The 16,607-nt window shown below is 42.0% G+C and overlaps 1 protein-coding gene across 1 annotated transcript in view; it reads right to left on the reverse strand.

Moving 5' to 3' along the window:
• Positions 1-16,607, reverse strand: part of RPS6KA2 (ribosomal protein S6 kinase A2) — a 176,367-nt gene that overhangs the window by 66,452 nt on the left and 93,308 nt on the right. The window contains exons 4-6 of the mRNA XM_054820218.1: positions 11,384-11,464; positions 10,485-10,564; positions 7,246-7,352 (exon numbers count right to left, since the gene is read on the reverse strand). Coding sequence (XP_054676193.1) covers positions 7,246-7,352; positions 10,485-10,564; positions 11,384-11,464 — 268 coding nt within the window. The remainder of the gene's footprint in view (positions 1-7,245; positions 7,353-10,484; positions 10,565-11,383; positions 11,465-16,607) is intronic.

Raw genomic sequence — 16,607 nt, forward strand, 5'->3', positions numbered from 1 at the left:
TCCTCCTTACTCCGCGGCATGCTCAGGGTGGGCATGCAAACTGAGCTCAGGAACAACAGAGTGTTCAAAGCCAACAACTGCAGAGTATCTGCTTCCAGCAGGAGAAGGAGCTACAGGCTTTCTGCTCTTCTCATAATAATAAAGGCAAACAAATAATCAGAGTTTGGACTCACTGGACCTAAAATTAACTCCAAAGGTAGATATGTTCGTGCTGAAGTAATAAAAGTGATCGTGGAGAGCACAATGAGTAGTCACAGCCTAACTTCATGGATCTCAGCCCCTCCTAATTTATTCTGTCTGGAAGCATAAATGAAAATTCAGCCTGGAAGCCAGGTTCAAGTGTTCTCACGTTTGCCACCTGCCAACATATTTTATTCTCACAAAGGCACTCCAACATTTCTGTGAGAAAAAAATGACTGTAGTTCGCAAAAAGCATTGCTAGTTTTTGTGGAAACAAGAAGGAACACCGAAACTGAAAAATAATGATTTTGGTAACTTCTCTGCCTATAAATGCTGACACAGTAATGAGAGTGGTGTTTCTTCAGTCCTAGTTAGATGTAGTGAATTTCTCTTTTCAAAATGGTCTAGTGAGGCATCAGCTATTTTTATATTCCCCTTCTCTCAGAGAGTCACTTTAATCAAGTTATTCAGGAAGAAAATACGACAAGTGAAACTAACACATTAGGGTATACTTTTGTGAAAGGTTGTCTCTGTACTGAAACATAATTGAAAAGAGATGATCTTCTGTCATTCATTTGTGTGTTTAGAACAGACTGTTATTGTGTAATTCATCAAATAAAGGCCAGCAGCTGAGTCACTACTATGTGTTCAATAATTAAAGCTTTTTTCTTCTTGATAAAAGCTTCTTACCTCTATTCTTTCTCCCCAGATTTCTTCAAGAGGCATATTTTTTAAGTACTAACCTATAACAGGCATATTTAAATGTATTTTTGTGACTACAATCGCTGAAGGAGAGGCTTGTATTTCAGAAGAGAACAGAATAAAACACCTGCCAGTGTGGAAGTGAGTGAGAACGTATGAACTCCACAGACCTGGCTCTGGAAAAATGGCAACGGCGAGCACAGCTTACAGGAATCACCCAAAATTTTGCCCCACACCCAGGAAGCCCCTGTGAATAACAATGCCATTCAAAGGGTGTGGGATTTTACCCAGAAACATTGATCTTATATTTCATTGATTTCATAAGGACAATTCATGCTGCTTTTGTATGTACATAATATATGGGTTTCTGTGGTGGCTTAACCTTGGCTGGACACCAAGTGCCCACCCAGCCACTCTATCACTCCCCTCCTCAGCAAGGCAAGGAGGGGAGAAAAATAAGATGGAAAAAACAACCCCAAAGTCATGGGTCAAGATAAAGGCAGTTTAATACAGCAAAAGCAAAAGGCTGCGCACAGAAGCAAAGCAAAACCAAAAGATTATTCTCTACTTCCCATCAGCAGGTGATGTCCAGCCACTTCCCAGGAAGCAGGGCTTCAGTACACGTAGCGGTTGCTCCAGAAGACAAACGTTGTAAAAACGAATGCCCCCAGTTCCTCCCCCTATCTCTCAGCTTCTTATTGCTAAGCAGATGTCATATGGTATGGAATATCCCTTTGGTCAGTTGGGGTCAGCTCTCCTGGCTGTGTCCCCTCCCAAGGTCTTGCCCGCATACTGGTGTGTGAGTGGGGGGAATGTTGGAGAGAGACAGCCCTGGTGCTGTGCCAGATCTGCTCAGCAGCAGCCACAACACTGGTGTGTTATCAACACCTCGCTGGCTACCGATACACAGCGCAGCGCTGTGAGGGCTGCTGTGGGGAAAATGAACTCCACCTCAGCCAGACCAAATGCAGTTTCATACCTTTGCCCTCATTAGAGGGCTCATACCTTACCCTCATTAAAGGGATGGAGGTAATAATACCAACACAGCTATCAGACTAATAATACTGTCTTAGGTTAAGTGAGCCTGAAGCATACAGCGGGCTTTCTCACACTGAATGTTTGTATGAGCAGAAAAATGAACAGATCCTGATTTCCTGTGGATGTGCATCCTATATCCCCTAAAACTTGACCTACAGTTCCCTCCTCTGTCTCGTGTTCCCTAATCACCCTCACAGGGTGCCCTCAGCTGCCTGCAGCTTCCCCCATGGCCCCTGGCAGCACCCTTTGGACAGCTGGGTGTCTCCACATTTGCCATCTGCCAACACATGTAATGCTACGGTTATGAGCTGAAAATTACTTTCAATGTAAACAGAAAATAATATGCTAACAGTGAGAAAAAGATAACTGTTGCACTGAATTATCTTTGAGTGACATTAAGAAGCAAAGAACAATGCACCTGCTTCTAAGCATCCGGATTACAACAACAGACAAATGGTTTTCCTTTCACTGTGGAAGCAAATTTATTCTCTGATCATACTTTCTGTCTTCTCTTTTTATCTTTATCACTTTACAGTTCCTTTTTATCCCACACTGTCAGTAGTAGAAAATTCATTGTGACAATCACAATTACTTTAGCTATGGTTTGGAGGATCAGCTAATCTGAAGTAAGCTAGTATTATTTTGCAGAAGGGAAAAAAGAACCAGAAGTTGTTAATGTGATTCAGGCTTTAGAAAAACATTTCCTCTAAATCAATGTTTTGAAATTATAAAACCCATGAGAAGCAGACTACTTTTAAATGTTAAACTAGGCTATAATCCCATTGAGTGATAACCTTTCACTACAAGATTTTTCCATTTCATTTGTTCAGCTTAAGGTTTAAGTGTGTTTACAGGATACTATCATTGTCAACCTGTTCTTTATTTCAAAACAATAACAACATTTTAGCCTCAGGATCATCCCAGAAACATTCAAACTGCTTTCATTGTTCTCAGTTTAAAAGTTTGCCTTGAGAAAATAAAGGCTGAAAATCTCCACATTAGAGGCTGGGAAACTAAGCTAGTAGCAGGGGAATGACATACTCCAACTTACAGAAACTCATAGTAGAGCTTGGGCTGCAAATCGAGTGGGTTTTTTATGCTGCAACTTTAGCACAGGGATAAAAAGCCTTTGTTATTAGTTGTCGATGTTATTTTATAGTGACTCTTAAATCAAGGCCATAGCAGTTCTCTCCCGCTTCTCTCTCTCCCTCTATTTTTAGTTTTGAGTCATGTCTTTTAGGCTTCACTTTGAACTCCAATATACCCAAATCATTGTGAAGTTCTGCCAAATCTGTTAAAGCTGGAACTCAGGCTTTTTTTGATGATTTAAGCTTCTTTCCAAGTCAGCTCAGTTTTGCAGAAAATTCAACCCACACTTTATGTTTTTTCAGAAATTGCAGCCAAAATTTCAGGTTGGAAAGAAAACCTGAAACTTCATAAAAAGTGTTTAATTTGATTGCAGGCTTTCTTATGAAAGTACCAGACAGAGTGAAGTATTCAAATATCTCCCAAAGAGATGAAGATTCTCACAAACTGTCCACTTTTTTGTGACATTTCAGTGTTTGCATGACCCCATACTATCTCACCATGCTGAACACTCTTACACCAAACTCATCTCTGCTGTAGCTTCACTGACTGCTTACTTCGATGAAAGATGATGGTGCTTTTCCACCATCTTTGTCCTTTGCTGATTCTCCAATCTTCTCTCTCTACGCAGGGTAGTTATGTTCATGAAGGAATTGCCACGGTTTACAACATGCTGCATTAAGCGGCGGTGGTTTGGGTTTTTTAAATATATTTCAACAACTCAGGAGTTGTTACATGAGCAGTTATATGAGCTGTCCCTCGTACAGCTAACTTTGTAACAACTCACAGAGTATATATTCTGATTGCACTTAAAATTAATTCATAGCTTTGAATTGTTAATATAGATTTTTGCTCAGGGAATCTTAAAAAACTGTTGAACCTTAAATTTTAATGTACTGAGGGTTCTTTCAAGTGGTCTGAACAGTGCTATTTTCTAACTAGTCGTCTTTGACATAAACAATTCTCATGAACTTCATTTTGGGATACTTACACCGCTGACTGAAGCAATCTCAAACCTATTAGCAATTACTTTTGGGAGCTTCTGGAGGACAGCAAAAGCACTGAACAATGAAAGGTCAAATGCAAAGGTCGGGGGGAGAGAGAGAGAGACAAAATTGGGAAGTTACAAGCTAATTAATTTATCTCCAGTTCTGCAGATCTGATAGAGTAAACCCTGTGCTCTAGTCAGACTGGTAACGCTTCTCCAGAGGACGTGGGTGTCATTCTGCACATTGCACTTCAAAGAAGATACGGATCAACAGAAACTAAAGAGGAGGAATAAGAATGATGGAACACCTAGAAAAACTGACTGGTGAGGAAGAGTTTGGTAGCTGGATTGTTTAGGGCACAGAAGAGGGTCCAAGTCCATGGACATTCTCGCAATCCCCCTCGGCTGCTGCTGAGAGCAAAACGAGCAGGTTGGGGGGTCTAGGAGGACAGGCCGAGGAGCAGAGGCCTGCACCTGCAGCAAAGAAATTTCAAATTAGCTGCTAGGAGCCACTTTCTAGATGTGCAACTGCCAGCACTGCCAAGAGGCCTCCTATGGAGACCATGGAGTCTCCACCAGCTATTTTAAGACTAGGTTAGCAACACACCTGTAATGGCCTTGATGTATTTCACCCTGTCCAGAGGCAAGGGGAGGATGGGAACATCCTGGGATGGTCCTATTTTTCTTTAATAATCTTATTTAAAGAGCTATCCTTTTCCAGATGTAACTTAAAAATATAGCACTTTTTCCCTTCAGAATGAATTATTTTTTTTTTTCTGCTGTATCTGCTTTTTTACCCTAAACCTAAAGTTCCAGTGAAATCATAGGCTGTCATGCTCTGCTGTCCTGGGCATGGCTACACATAGGCTTTGCACTTATACGGCTATTTTTGAAGGATATGCTTTTTAATCAAACTGATAACTTGATTTATCCCCAGGTATGAACTTCAGTTATACCAGTCTAGGTCATTCCCCTTCGTATACAACAATAGTTATATTTATGTATAGTAGTTGTATCCAGATTCAACTGTATCACTTATATCTATTTAACTATACATCAAAGACCATAAACCATAAATTCAAAAGTTAGGAAATACCAGAATGAGGGCTGCCACCTTAACTTTACACAGTGATCTCACTGTATAAAGGTCTTTAGTCACATGATGATACTTTTTGTTTTCTTCCAGAGAACTCTTGCCCCAGTTGGCAGAAAAGATAATACTCGGGGATTTTAGCAGAGCGGTATGGGGAAGGGGATGGATGGCTGGTCTCAGGTGAGATGAAAATGCACAGGGAACTGGGTTCAATCTTCACCTTTTCAACGTGTTTCTCTGTGCCAATGGCTAATCAGCGACACCTTCCTTTCTTAGGTGAGCTCTAATTTCTCAATTCACTGATCCCTGATTTGAGACACTGCAGTTTGGTCTGCAGAAATTTTAAGTGTTCTCACTTGCAACTGTGAGAGATGTGTTTTGAAACACAAAGTGACATAATGCTGAGAAGTCTGAAAAATCAGGTTCTCAGTATCTCAAATACAGTGAATAGTTTTGACATGCACTTAATTTTCTCCTTAGTTTCTAACTTCTAAAGCAAAAAATTACGGCACGTGCCTACAAGTGTAACAGCGCCGTGACTTATATTTGAATATACAGGCTCGTGTTTGGATATCTTCTAATAGCAGCTTCATATATCATGTGTCAGCTTGAAAAACAGCTTCACATAACACCAGAAAGAAAGAAAAGTAGCGTGCGATTCATACTAACACTCACTAGAAACAAAGTTTTAAACTGAAACCCTATAATTCGAGTTATTCTATTAGGTACATGCTTGCTGATGCTGAATGAACAAAATAGCAATTCAGAACAAAGTTGAAGCCGAAAAGCTGCCGGCAGACGATGCAACAGCACGTGGCAGTGGCAGCAATGGCGTGACTGCCGCCTATCTGCATTTTGTGTTAGTAACAAACTGGTGCCTTTCTCCTTCCAGTTGTTTAATTTGGAGGATGACTTCCTGTATTTGCCAAAGACTCTGGTTTTCAGTTTTGGTTGCATAAACGGGCAAGACTGGAAAATTCAGTCAGCTGTGAAGGGGTCTCTAGCCCAAAGGACTGAGAGGTCTCGTTACGTACCTCTTTATGAATTCATACAGTACTACTGCTACTGTTTTTGTAACCAAAACATAAAATTGAATTTAAAGTTTAAATCACATAGTACTGTACTGTAGATAAATCCTCTCCTCCCCTTCAACGTGTCACCTACAAAGTCCACCTTCCATCACTTTTGGTCTCTTACTGTGTCCATGAGTGTGAAAGCAAGAGCACTCCATTTTAAAGAAGGACCTGCACATTCTTTAATTTCATGTCACATAAAGAAAAGGCTGCTCTGCTGTTATATGTTGGAAGAAGCGTAAGCAAGAGCCAAACAGACTGCCCTCAGTGATTATCTTTTTAAAATGATGGCAACCATTACATTAAAAAGGCTGGTAACTTTGAAATGTTGCAGCCTATTTTATTGGAGCTGGCACAGAAGATGCAGGCAAAGCACCAGGCAAGTGGCACGGAATAAAGACAATATCACATCACTCCCAGTGATAGCACTGAGGGTGTCATTTAATCTAGTGATGTACTGCAAATTAAAAAGAGAAAGAAAAATGCTTCATAACACCACATTAGGGATAGAAAATAGCTGCAAATGTAAGTGATAATAATTCTTAGGAAAATATTTTGGATCGTTAATAACAGTGTTTTTAAAGTCCTGATTATCATGTCTCCTGTGAACTAATATGCACACTATTTGTCAGAGACGCTCATTTACTCTAAGCAGTGGCTACAATAAAACTGAACTGTGCCACGGCATATTTTGTGTGAGCTGGAAGTGGCGTTGCTTTGAGTGGTTTGCACCAGATCAAGGGGAAGGCCAGAGTAAATGCTGCAAATGGAGAACTGAAAAACGGTGCTACTGAAGTCAAAGGCACAGAGATCTGAATCCCACGCTGAGATCATTCACTAAACTGAAGGCCAGGCACACAGAGGCCCCATCATACTGGAGCGCAGTGAAAATATTTGGCCTCATCCTAGAATGGTATGACAGGAAGACGCTACTGCTGACGGTGACAGTCTCACGTGTAGAGTCTCACATACAAGAAGGAAGGCAGAGCCTCTGGCACCTTTGGATTCACTAGCGTGACAAGGAGCAGAAACAACCTAAAAGCTCATGTATTTATGCTTCAGTTCACTCTTTCTCATTAACTTACTTTTCTGGTTTTAGATCCCTGTAAATAATTCCAAGACCATGGAGGTGGTCTAACGCCAAGGCCAGCTCAGCTAAGTAGAACTTGACATCCTCTTCTGTAAACATCACCTAGAGAGAAGGAAGAGAAGAACACATCTATTTACCGGACAGTGGTAGGCTGGCTTGTATTAAACAGACACGGGGAAGGAATTGTCTAACTCGGGAACGCTGGACGGACCATCATATCAGGTTCAATTTTCCATAATTTGTCTGAGCTCACATTAACAATTCTTACCAGATTCTCCTTATAAAGCAAAACTTGATCTGTTGAGTACTTCTGTTCCTTAAAACATGCTGCTCTCATTTGTCTGTTTGATCTGTTTAGATGGCATCATGTCACAATAATATGAATAAGTTTCTAACTCCTTAGCCTTTGGAAATGAATGGCAGAATTCAATATGTTCAGTGCAGCACTTATTGCTTTCATATCTCTTAATTTGCTAAAATCTTAGCATTTGGTTACCAAATTCGCACAAAATAACACGGGGTAACCTCTTTGGGGAAGTGAAATGCTTCCAAATCTGAGCAGAACACACAGTGTGAAGAGACTCAGAGATGGATTTAAAACCCCATGCATCGAGGGTTCAAGGAATCTCAGTGCAGATGCCCTAAGCGGTGATGTGCTGCCTAACACCCAGGGCCTGATGTGGTGCATTGTCTAACATCCAGGGCCTGATGAGGTCTAAACTGAGGGCAGTTGCTTCCTTTTGATAGCTGATACGGATACTGCTAACACTGAAAGCTCGGGTTTAGGTGGGAAGAAACTTCTGTAATCAAAAAAACACTAAGCTCAGAAAAACTGAGATGGCAAGAAACCCGTTTGGTTCAACTTTCATTACATCCCAGATGTTAATAAGTTCTCTTTAATTAAATTTCAAATGTACAGTGATAAGAATGCAGAAAGAGAAGCTGATATATTGGATACACAAGCGTGAATACTATGTGAGACAGAAGTAAAATGAGCCAGCTCAATAGAAATTTACATGTCAAATGTAAATGAAAATATCTACAGTAGAAGCTGCTGAGTTTATTTTTAAAATTAAGCCTCTGCTCTTGGAAAGGGGCAACCTCAATACTTGTGTGCTTTGAGAAGCTACAGAAGGCTGAGAGCAAAAAGAGAGGATTCGGAGAACAGATGTCACATAATTTAATTAAGAATATCACTGCAAAGGCTAGCAAGAAAAAAGATATGCAAGCAAAAACTCTGACAAAAATGTAATTGGTCTGAATATAAAAATTGCATTAATTATCAAAATAAGTTTAAATTATTTATAAGGTTTAAAATAAATAATGTAGAGAAGAGATTTAATCGATTGAATCAGGCAAAATCTAATCTATACAGGTACACCCAGCTAAGTCAGACGTCTCAGGAAGACACAGGGAGAGAGGCAAGCTTTGCATGCACGCATGCTGTGGTAGAAGGGATCTGACTGAAAGTCCACTGAAATCGATACCGCTGGACCAAGTCTGTAATTAACAAACTGTAAGCAGTACGAGTTTTCCCATAACGGCTTCCCTTGTGATGTGTTGCCACTAAACAGCTGCAAAGTGTAGGAAGGCAAGATGAGCTGCAAACGCTGAAAAGTAAAAAGGACTGTCAAGTTGAAGAGGGCTCATTCTTGAGAGTATAAGGCAGAGAAGGCTCTGCCTTGCATTGGAAAAGCTTTGGGGAAAACGTGAAGTTTTAAATGAGTACAAAATCTGAGCTGTTTTTCACTTTTGAGTTCCCTAGCTGCGTAGAACGGGTAACTGCCCTCTGTAGGCAAGAATCACTTTTCCTCTCTTCTCCCAGGAAACCGGAGAGGCCCTTGCTAAGACAGCACGCTGTGTCCTAGGAAAGCCTGATTTCAGGACAAACAGCAAAAGGATATTTTAATTTTCTTTAATCTTTATCCTCATACTAAAAATAACTGCTACCACGTACTAAGTACTTATATGAGTATCATTACTCAGCGGTGTAATTAACCTGTTGTAATGTCTTCTCGCAAACAAGCCTTGAAAGCAAATACTTGAGCTCCCAAGCTGTGGCAAGCACAGCAGCCTGCAGCACGTCACCAAACCAGGAATCAGACGGGGAAAAAAACAACCTAGGGAACATTTGAGTAAAAGTACTGTTTTCACAGCTATTTTAGTCCATCAGTAACTCCCCAAAACAAGAAGAGCAAACAGAGCTTCCCTTCAAGATGGCATTTGAAACATCCGTGTTTTATCTTTAAAGCTTGTGTGCTAGGTGGTTGCCTGCACCCCTGTCCCCACAGCCTGGAAGAAGACCATGGGCTGGGGATGTCATGTTGGTGACAGAGAACGCCTGGGTGCAGAGAAGCCTCCAAGGGCGGCAGGGCTGCCTTGCCCGAGCCTCCCGTGCTGCTGGCAGGGCCCCCTCAGAGGCTAAATGCAGGAGGATGCGCTGCTTCACGCAACGCAGACAGCTGCCTTGAAGGAAGCATCTGGAGATGCAAGCAAGTGCTAAATGAACCTAAAAAACCTGCTGCTGCTGCCGCTTTCTACGGGCATCAGCGAGTCTCAAGTTTGGACCATTTCCTGGCTGCCGCCTTCTCCAGCAGCAGCATCTCCCCAGGGCAGGAGCTGCGGAGGACAGGGAAGGGATAGGAGCCCAGGGAGGTGATGGAAGCAGCCGCTGTCCCCAGGCAGGCAGGAGGCAAGCCGGTGAGGGATGTGACAGCCAACCTCCAAACCCTGGCGTGGAGCGTGGCCTCTGATCTGCTCCCAGCAGCTGCTGCAGGAGACGGCTCTTCCCCGCTGTCTGCACGCTTGCTGCAGGGGTCGGCCCCTGACCTACGGCCATCTCTTCTTTCTGCTGGCAGCGGGTGTGTTTTTCCAGTGGTTCTGTGCCCGTGGCCAGGGCAAAATGTATTGGGGATTGATTTCTCTGACTCTTTCTCATCACATCCAAGATATATTTTGTGACCAATGAGTCTGGGGCTATTTTGCTATGGGAATGGTTTAGTAGTGGTGCAGTTTTCTACAACTGCTATACCTACATGCTATCTGCTGTGTTACCTATAACATAATTCAAATACAATTATTAAGAGCACACTTACAGATGCAGGGTGATGCCGGTCTATTACATACACATAGCAGAACTATTCCTAAGGCCATTTTTCATTCCCATCAACTTCATCTGAGTTCTGGAAACCCAGGATAGTCTTTAATTTCTAAAGTTAAAATCTTTCAGCTTACCTCTTTGGAGAGTCTTGTGAAAAGGTCCCCTCCCCGCAGGAAATCTAGTATTAGATACAACTTTCCCTCTGTTTGAAATGCTGCATAAGAAAAGGATGAAGATGTTGGAAGTTTGAATGAAGATGAAGTCTTCAAAGAATTAATTTTGTTGACTAGCAGTGTATCATTCATGCCGTTACGTTCCTTTCATTTCAGCACTTTGAGGACAGAAAAATTTAATTTCTGTACAGAACTAAGCAACCGAACTTAGACTATGGGAAAAAATGGTATCAATTGATAGACAGCAATGCATTACTAATATATTCTTTTCCATACCAAGCACGTATGAATTAATATTGCTTTCCACTAAGCAAGGTACCAGGAGTCACTGAGGGCTAGGCATAGCGAGAAGCTCCCAAGTTTGTGTGAGAGGAGAGCGCGCACTATCCAAAATGTCCTCAGAAGACCTTTTACAGTAATAACGGGGGTCCTCAGGGAGCTACTGAGGTGTAGGAAGGCAACTCCAAGATACCACATTCATATACACACATATACAAATTTGGACTGGTGCTGATTATTAAAAATAGTTTTTATTTAGATTATATTGTTTTCTAAATGATACCTGACAGCAGGTGAGGGGGTGGGCAGATGTATGCATACTCACCAGCTACCCCCACCTGCACAACCTATCACGTTAGATTTTATGAAAAATGTATTTTGATGGAGAAATGGCTAAAACCTACTTATACTGAAATTCTCCTTTAGCATAAATGAAGAATTTCACACAGGTAACCTCTATGATTTTGTTATAGACAGAGTCAGAAGAAGGCAGGGGGTATCTGTATGAAATTATAACACATCTAGTTACAATTCCCCAACCAATTTAAGAACAAACATGAATTACATTTTATGATAGTTACCATAATGAAGCTTGACTATGAAAGGATGATTCACTTCTGCCAAAATATCTCTCTCCATTTTTGATCGTACCCGATCCCGAACTATAAAGAAAGAACAATAAGAACAGCGACATATTAAGAGGAAGCATGGTCATGGGATACAGTACTGGAATGAGGTTTAGGCAATTTGGATTCAAATTCTCACTCTGCTGATGGCTTGTGGCGTGACCTGCGGCAAATCGTGCCACTCACTAGCACCCCCTTTTTCTGTCTGTCTTGTCTATGCAAAAAGTAGGCTCTTCAGGAAGGCGCTATGTCTTCCTCTGTAGAGAACTGCCCTCACTAAAAGCACTACAATATTACAAACAACAGGGAGGTGATTATGCTTTACAGAAGAGAATGTTAATGTGAAAATTAAAACTATATAAAATTAATAACTCTATCTCATTTAAGATTAAACAGATTGTACCAGTCCCAGAGCTCGTCAGGTTAACCTTGTGCAAATTAACTTTTTGTACTATGCTGAGGCTAACAGCGTTTATGAGATAAAACTGAATAGCACTCCCTGGAAGTGATTTATAGAAAATATTTTAAGCTTCCAATAAACTACCCAAACAACCAGTAAAAAAGAAAAAAGGCTGATTAAAAATAGTAAAGAACTATTTTTATTTGTAGAGAGAAATTATTGTGTGATAGCAGTGAGAAAAATACTTTCTATGGTTGAGATGAATAGAGTTTAAGAGAAAAAGTAGTTACGGAGGTGAGCTGGGTTCAAACTAATCAAAACCAATGCTAAAGATTTCATAGCAAACACATTTAGCAGATTGTTCAGACATTGAGGAGATTCAAGTCCCCACATTATCAGCTCTCGATCTTACAGATTCTTGTTTCAGTCAATCACAATTTTACTAATTCCATAATGAAAACATTGAAATTTTCTTCTTCTTTCTCCGCATTATACAATGCCAATATGCTTTTCAGCTGAATGCATCTACAGGGAATGTTATGAGACTATTTTAGGTGGTAAAGCCCGAGATCTCACTGAGATTCTGTCATTGCCTGCGTGTGTTGTGGATCTGCTGAGAAGCTGAGTACTCTCAGCACCTGAGTAATGAACATGCATAAGGAACCACGTATTCTGTTGCTGTACTTCAAAAACTAATGTGCAGAACTAGGTCCAAAACAGCTGATCTGAAAATCTTAAATAGGGGTGGAGGGACACTTGGATTTCTTGCTATTTTGATGCTTTACCTAGGTCAATAGGTAAATGTAAGCTTTCCTGGCTCACTCAACCTAAGCTACCTTGTGGCTAAAAATCAAAACAAAGGGAATCTCAGAATCTTATCTCATGAGTAAAAATCACATATCATCCACTCACAAAATGCTTAACCTATGTGAAGGCAGAGTATTTCTCATGCTGTAGATCAGTGATGCTCCCAAGCAGGAATTCTTCTTGGACAGGTGGGCATTGCTGAGCACTCTTATGTGAAGACGTTTCCCATTAAACTTGGTTAGATAGCCTAACAAAGTGCCTCTCTGTGCTTGCACTGCAGAGATGTGTGAATGGGCTGGCAGAAAGGCAGTGCACCCTCCTGTCCCCATCAGAAGTGTGACCAGCAGGTCGAGCGAGGTGATCCTGCCCCTCTACTCCACTCTTGTGAGACCCCCCCCTGGAGTACTGCGTCCAGCTCTGGGGGCCCCAGTACAAGACAGACATGGAGCTGTTGGAGCGAGGGCCACGAAGCTGATCAGAGGGCTGGAGCACCTCACCTATGAAGACAGGCTGAGGGAGCTGGGGTTGTTCAGCCTGGAAAAGAGAAGGCTCTGGGGAGACCTTACAGCAGCCTTCCAGTACCTGAAGGGGCCTACAGGAAAGCTGGTGAGGGACTGTTTATCAGGGAGTGTGGTGACAGGACAAGGGGTAATGGGTTTAAGCTGAAGGAGGGTCGATTTAGATTAGATATAAGGAAGAAAATCTTCCCTGTGAGGGTGGTGAGGTACTGGAACAGGTTGCCCAGAGAGGTTGTGGCTGCCCCCTCCCTGGCAGTGTTCAAGGCCAGGTTGGATGGGGCTTTGGGCAACGTGGTCTAGTGGAGGGTGTCCCTGCCCATGGCAGGGGGGGTGTGTGGAACTAGATGGTCTTTAGGGTCCCTTCCAACCCAAACCATTTTATTATTCTATGATTCCATGATTTCAACCTCTGAACAGGTAAAGGCACAGCTGTGCAGCCAGGCACTTTGCTGAAGCCCCCTGCCCTGTTCCCTGTTCACTCCCATGTCACCCTCCTCCCCACATGTACACAGCAGCCACAGCAATATTGAAGAAAAGGCTATGTCACCACAGAAGACAACCTCATTTTCCAGAGTCATCGTTCCGTAACCTCTCTGAACCTAGTCTCCTCCAAAGCTGGTCTAATCACCACCTTCACAGTGGCTGCTAAAAAAGATAGCTGGAACCTGTAATGTGAGTTGATGACCTGCCCTCCCCATCTTCCAGCATCAAATACTACCTGACTTAAATGCTCTGAGGGCCGAAGCTATATAGGTGCAGATTTTTATGCAGTCCTACCACCAACGAACCTATTAATCATATTCTCTAGAAAGGCAAAACCACTTACTTTCTCCCACTTTATTTTTCTTACCCTATTACTTCCATATGCCTGGGCCATGCCTGATTTTAACCTCCAATGTAGCGTCCCCAGAGATATCTACCTGCTTGCACCAGCTTACATACCACAGGGCACTGTCAGAGTTAGTTATTGTACCATATGCTGCACATCCACTGTCACGATATTTAATAAAAAAGCAAGGTTAAATCCCTTCTCCTTTGTGGTTTATTATTAATTCTGTCATAGCAGGAGGGAAGATTTATTTTACCATATTCCAGATACACCTGGAAATAGGAATTCCCTATTGGGGGAGTATTTGGGATTGGGGCAATGTGGGTCTGATATACATCAGGAAAGGTTTTAAGAACAGATGGCACTTTGATATAACTTTTCAACAGCATGAGGCTCTGGCTCCATCTGACTCCTCTGTCATCTTCCAGGTACAGTGAGTGGTAAAGTGCCTCTCTTCTGCACTTCACAATTTTTTTTCTAGTATTCAGTGGCCCCAGTCTGCTCTGCTGAGGGAGTCTCCTGTCTAGTTCTTACATCCTGACAGTCAGATAATTAATTTGCTCAAGCACGGTCTGGATTAGTTCTGGCTGCTTATTCAGCCTGCTAGATCCTGGCTATGGAGGAAATCCTCCAGCAGCATGGCAAAAGATGGACAGGGTCTGAATAGCTGCTGCAGTGCCAGGGATGGTGAAGCCTGAACATTAAAGATATTCACTTCTACGTGGGTGAGCAAGCTTAGTCTCGTTTGGGGATCAGTGAACATGTATTACCATGAATTTCTCCATTCATTTCCAAAATGGCTGGATCTCTGACAAGGACCTGTTCCTATGCACTCCTTTCTGAATGAATCCCCTTTCTCTGATGGTCTTATCGAAGAGCTGCAACAGCAACACCGGAGCTCAGTAGCCTCAGGGAAGACGACTGAGCGGCTCAGTTCAGCACGGCTCAGCACAGGGCTGGGCTCTCCCCACACAGGTACCAGCCTGGTGCTGTGGAACAGCCTCTTCTTCTGCTCACCCCTTGGCAGCGACAGGGGACGTACACCAAAGGTGCAGAGGAAAGCGCAAATAGCTCAGCTCACCCACCCTCATTTTGACCGCTTGCAGGGGCCTCAGTGCAGCACGCAGGCGGCTTGGGCAGGTAATGCCTACACCAGATGTTTACCTATATGAGTAGAATGCTCACTGGAAATAGAGGTCATCTGCTAAACCCTCGCCCCTTCTACCCAGTATTGAATTGGGTGTGAAAGGTGAGGTTTGCTACTTATCTTTAAATTATACATCAGGCAGAGGCAGAGAACATAAGCTGGAGCGATGAGCACAAAGTCACAAAGATCGTTTGCATGATCTTGGACAAATTAGCTATCCCTGAAATAATCCCTGGTGTCATGAGACAGAAGAGATCAGACTGGTGGAGCCTGTAACAGAGGAGGAAGCACCCTGAAATAAAACCAGCTCCCATTTCCAGGTATTAACATGGTATGAAAGAAAAGTGGAGGCAGCTGAGTATACATGCAGATAAATAGAGCTTATCCACTTCTGTCTAGGTCTGATCATCAAAGAGGAGGATGTTACTGCTTACTTTAACACTGAATGTTTAAGGAGAGGGTTTTATTTAAGGTATGAATTTTTACTTCTTGGGCTGTTTTAATTTTAATAACCATGAAGTACAGAAGGGAAAGGGGAAAAGGGAAAAATATATTCAGAGCATTTCCAAGGAGAGAAAAAAATGTCCTTCTCAATAACAGACGAGCAGTATATTTTCTGAATAAGAAAATAAACCCATAATCCTGCTTCCCTCTCTGAAGCTCTCATGATATCAACTTTGGTTGAGATTTAAATATGGAAATAGAAATTAAATTTCAGCCAATGAACTTCTTGTTTATATGTGTCACTAAAAAACTAAGAGTGAGTGCATCACTAGCTATGTACACTGTCAAGTAACATCTTCTAGGGACATCCCTTGACGTACGTGCAATGATACTGTATCAGTTCAGCAGGATGTCGAGCCAACACAATGAGAACTTTAATTAGTGAAACTGTGGCCTACAGGAGCTGTAAAGGGGGAGTTTCTAGAAGAGACACTAATTTATTCACTGTAATACTTATTAAAATTTATAGCTAATTCACCATAAGGGGAGAGTAACGTGTCATACATCTAGTGACTGGGTAGCTGAGCTGAAGTCACAGCTCCGTGAAGTTAAACACTGTTCAGCCACTGCTTTCAGTGGAGCCAGAGTATTGCTTCGGGGGGTCTCTTTGGCCAAAGAATAACTTCCAAACATTTTTATTTAATAATACCTTTCTCACTGCTGCCCAAAGGAATTCTTAGTCCTACCAGAAGAAAATTATCCTGAAGCTATCTTCTAAATTTGTGTGAAATACTTTGCTGGTCTTTTCTCTGTCTTCAGACTTACCTGGAGTAAAAGTTGATCCTTCTACTTCAACAGAAGTAATTTTAAGTTTAACTTGCAGTACAGTTTTGATTTTTGCATCTAGATTTGGTGTTAGAAGGCACGAGGGCTTTACCTACAGCCTCGTACAAGCTAAAACATGCATCACGTTTAAATTGGTATTAATTCAATTTTCAGGTGTCACATAAAAATGAAATAGCTTTTTCTTCTGC

Source organism: Grus americana, chromosome 3 (genome assembly GCF_028858705.1).
Source record: "Grus americana isolate bGruAme1 chromosome 3, bGruAme1.mat, whole genome shotgun sequence".
In the NCBI taxonomy this organism is placed as follows: domain Eukaryota; kingdom Metazoa; phylum Chordata; class Aves; order Gruiformes; family Gruidae; genus Grus; species Grus americana.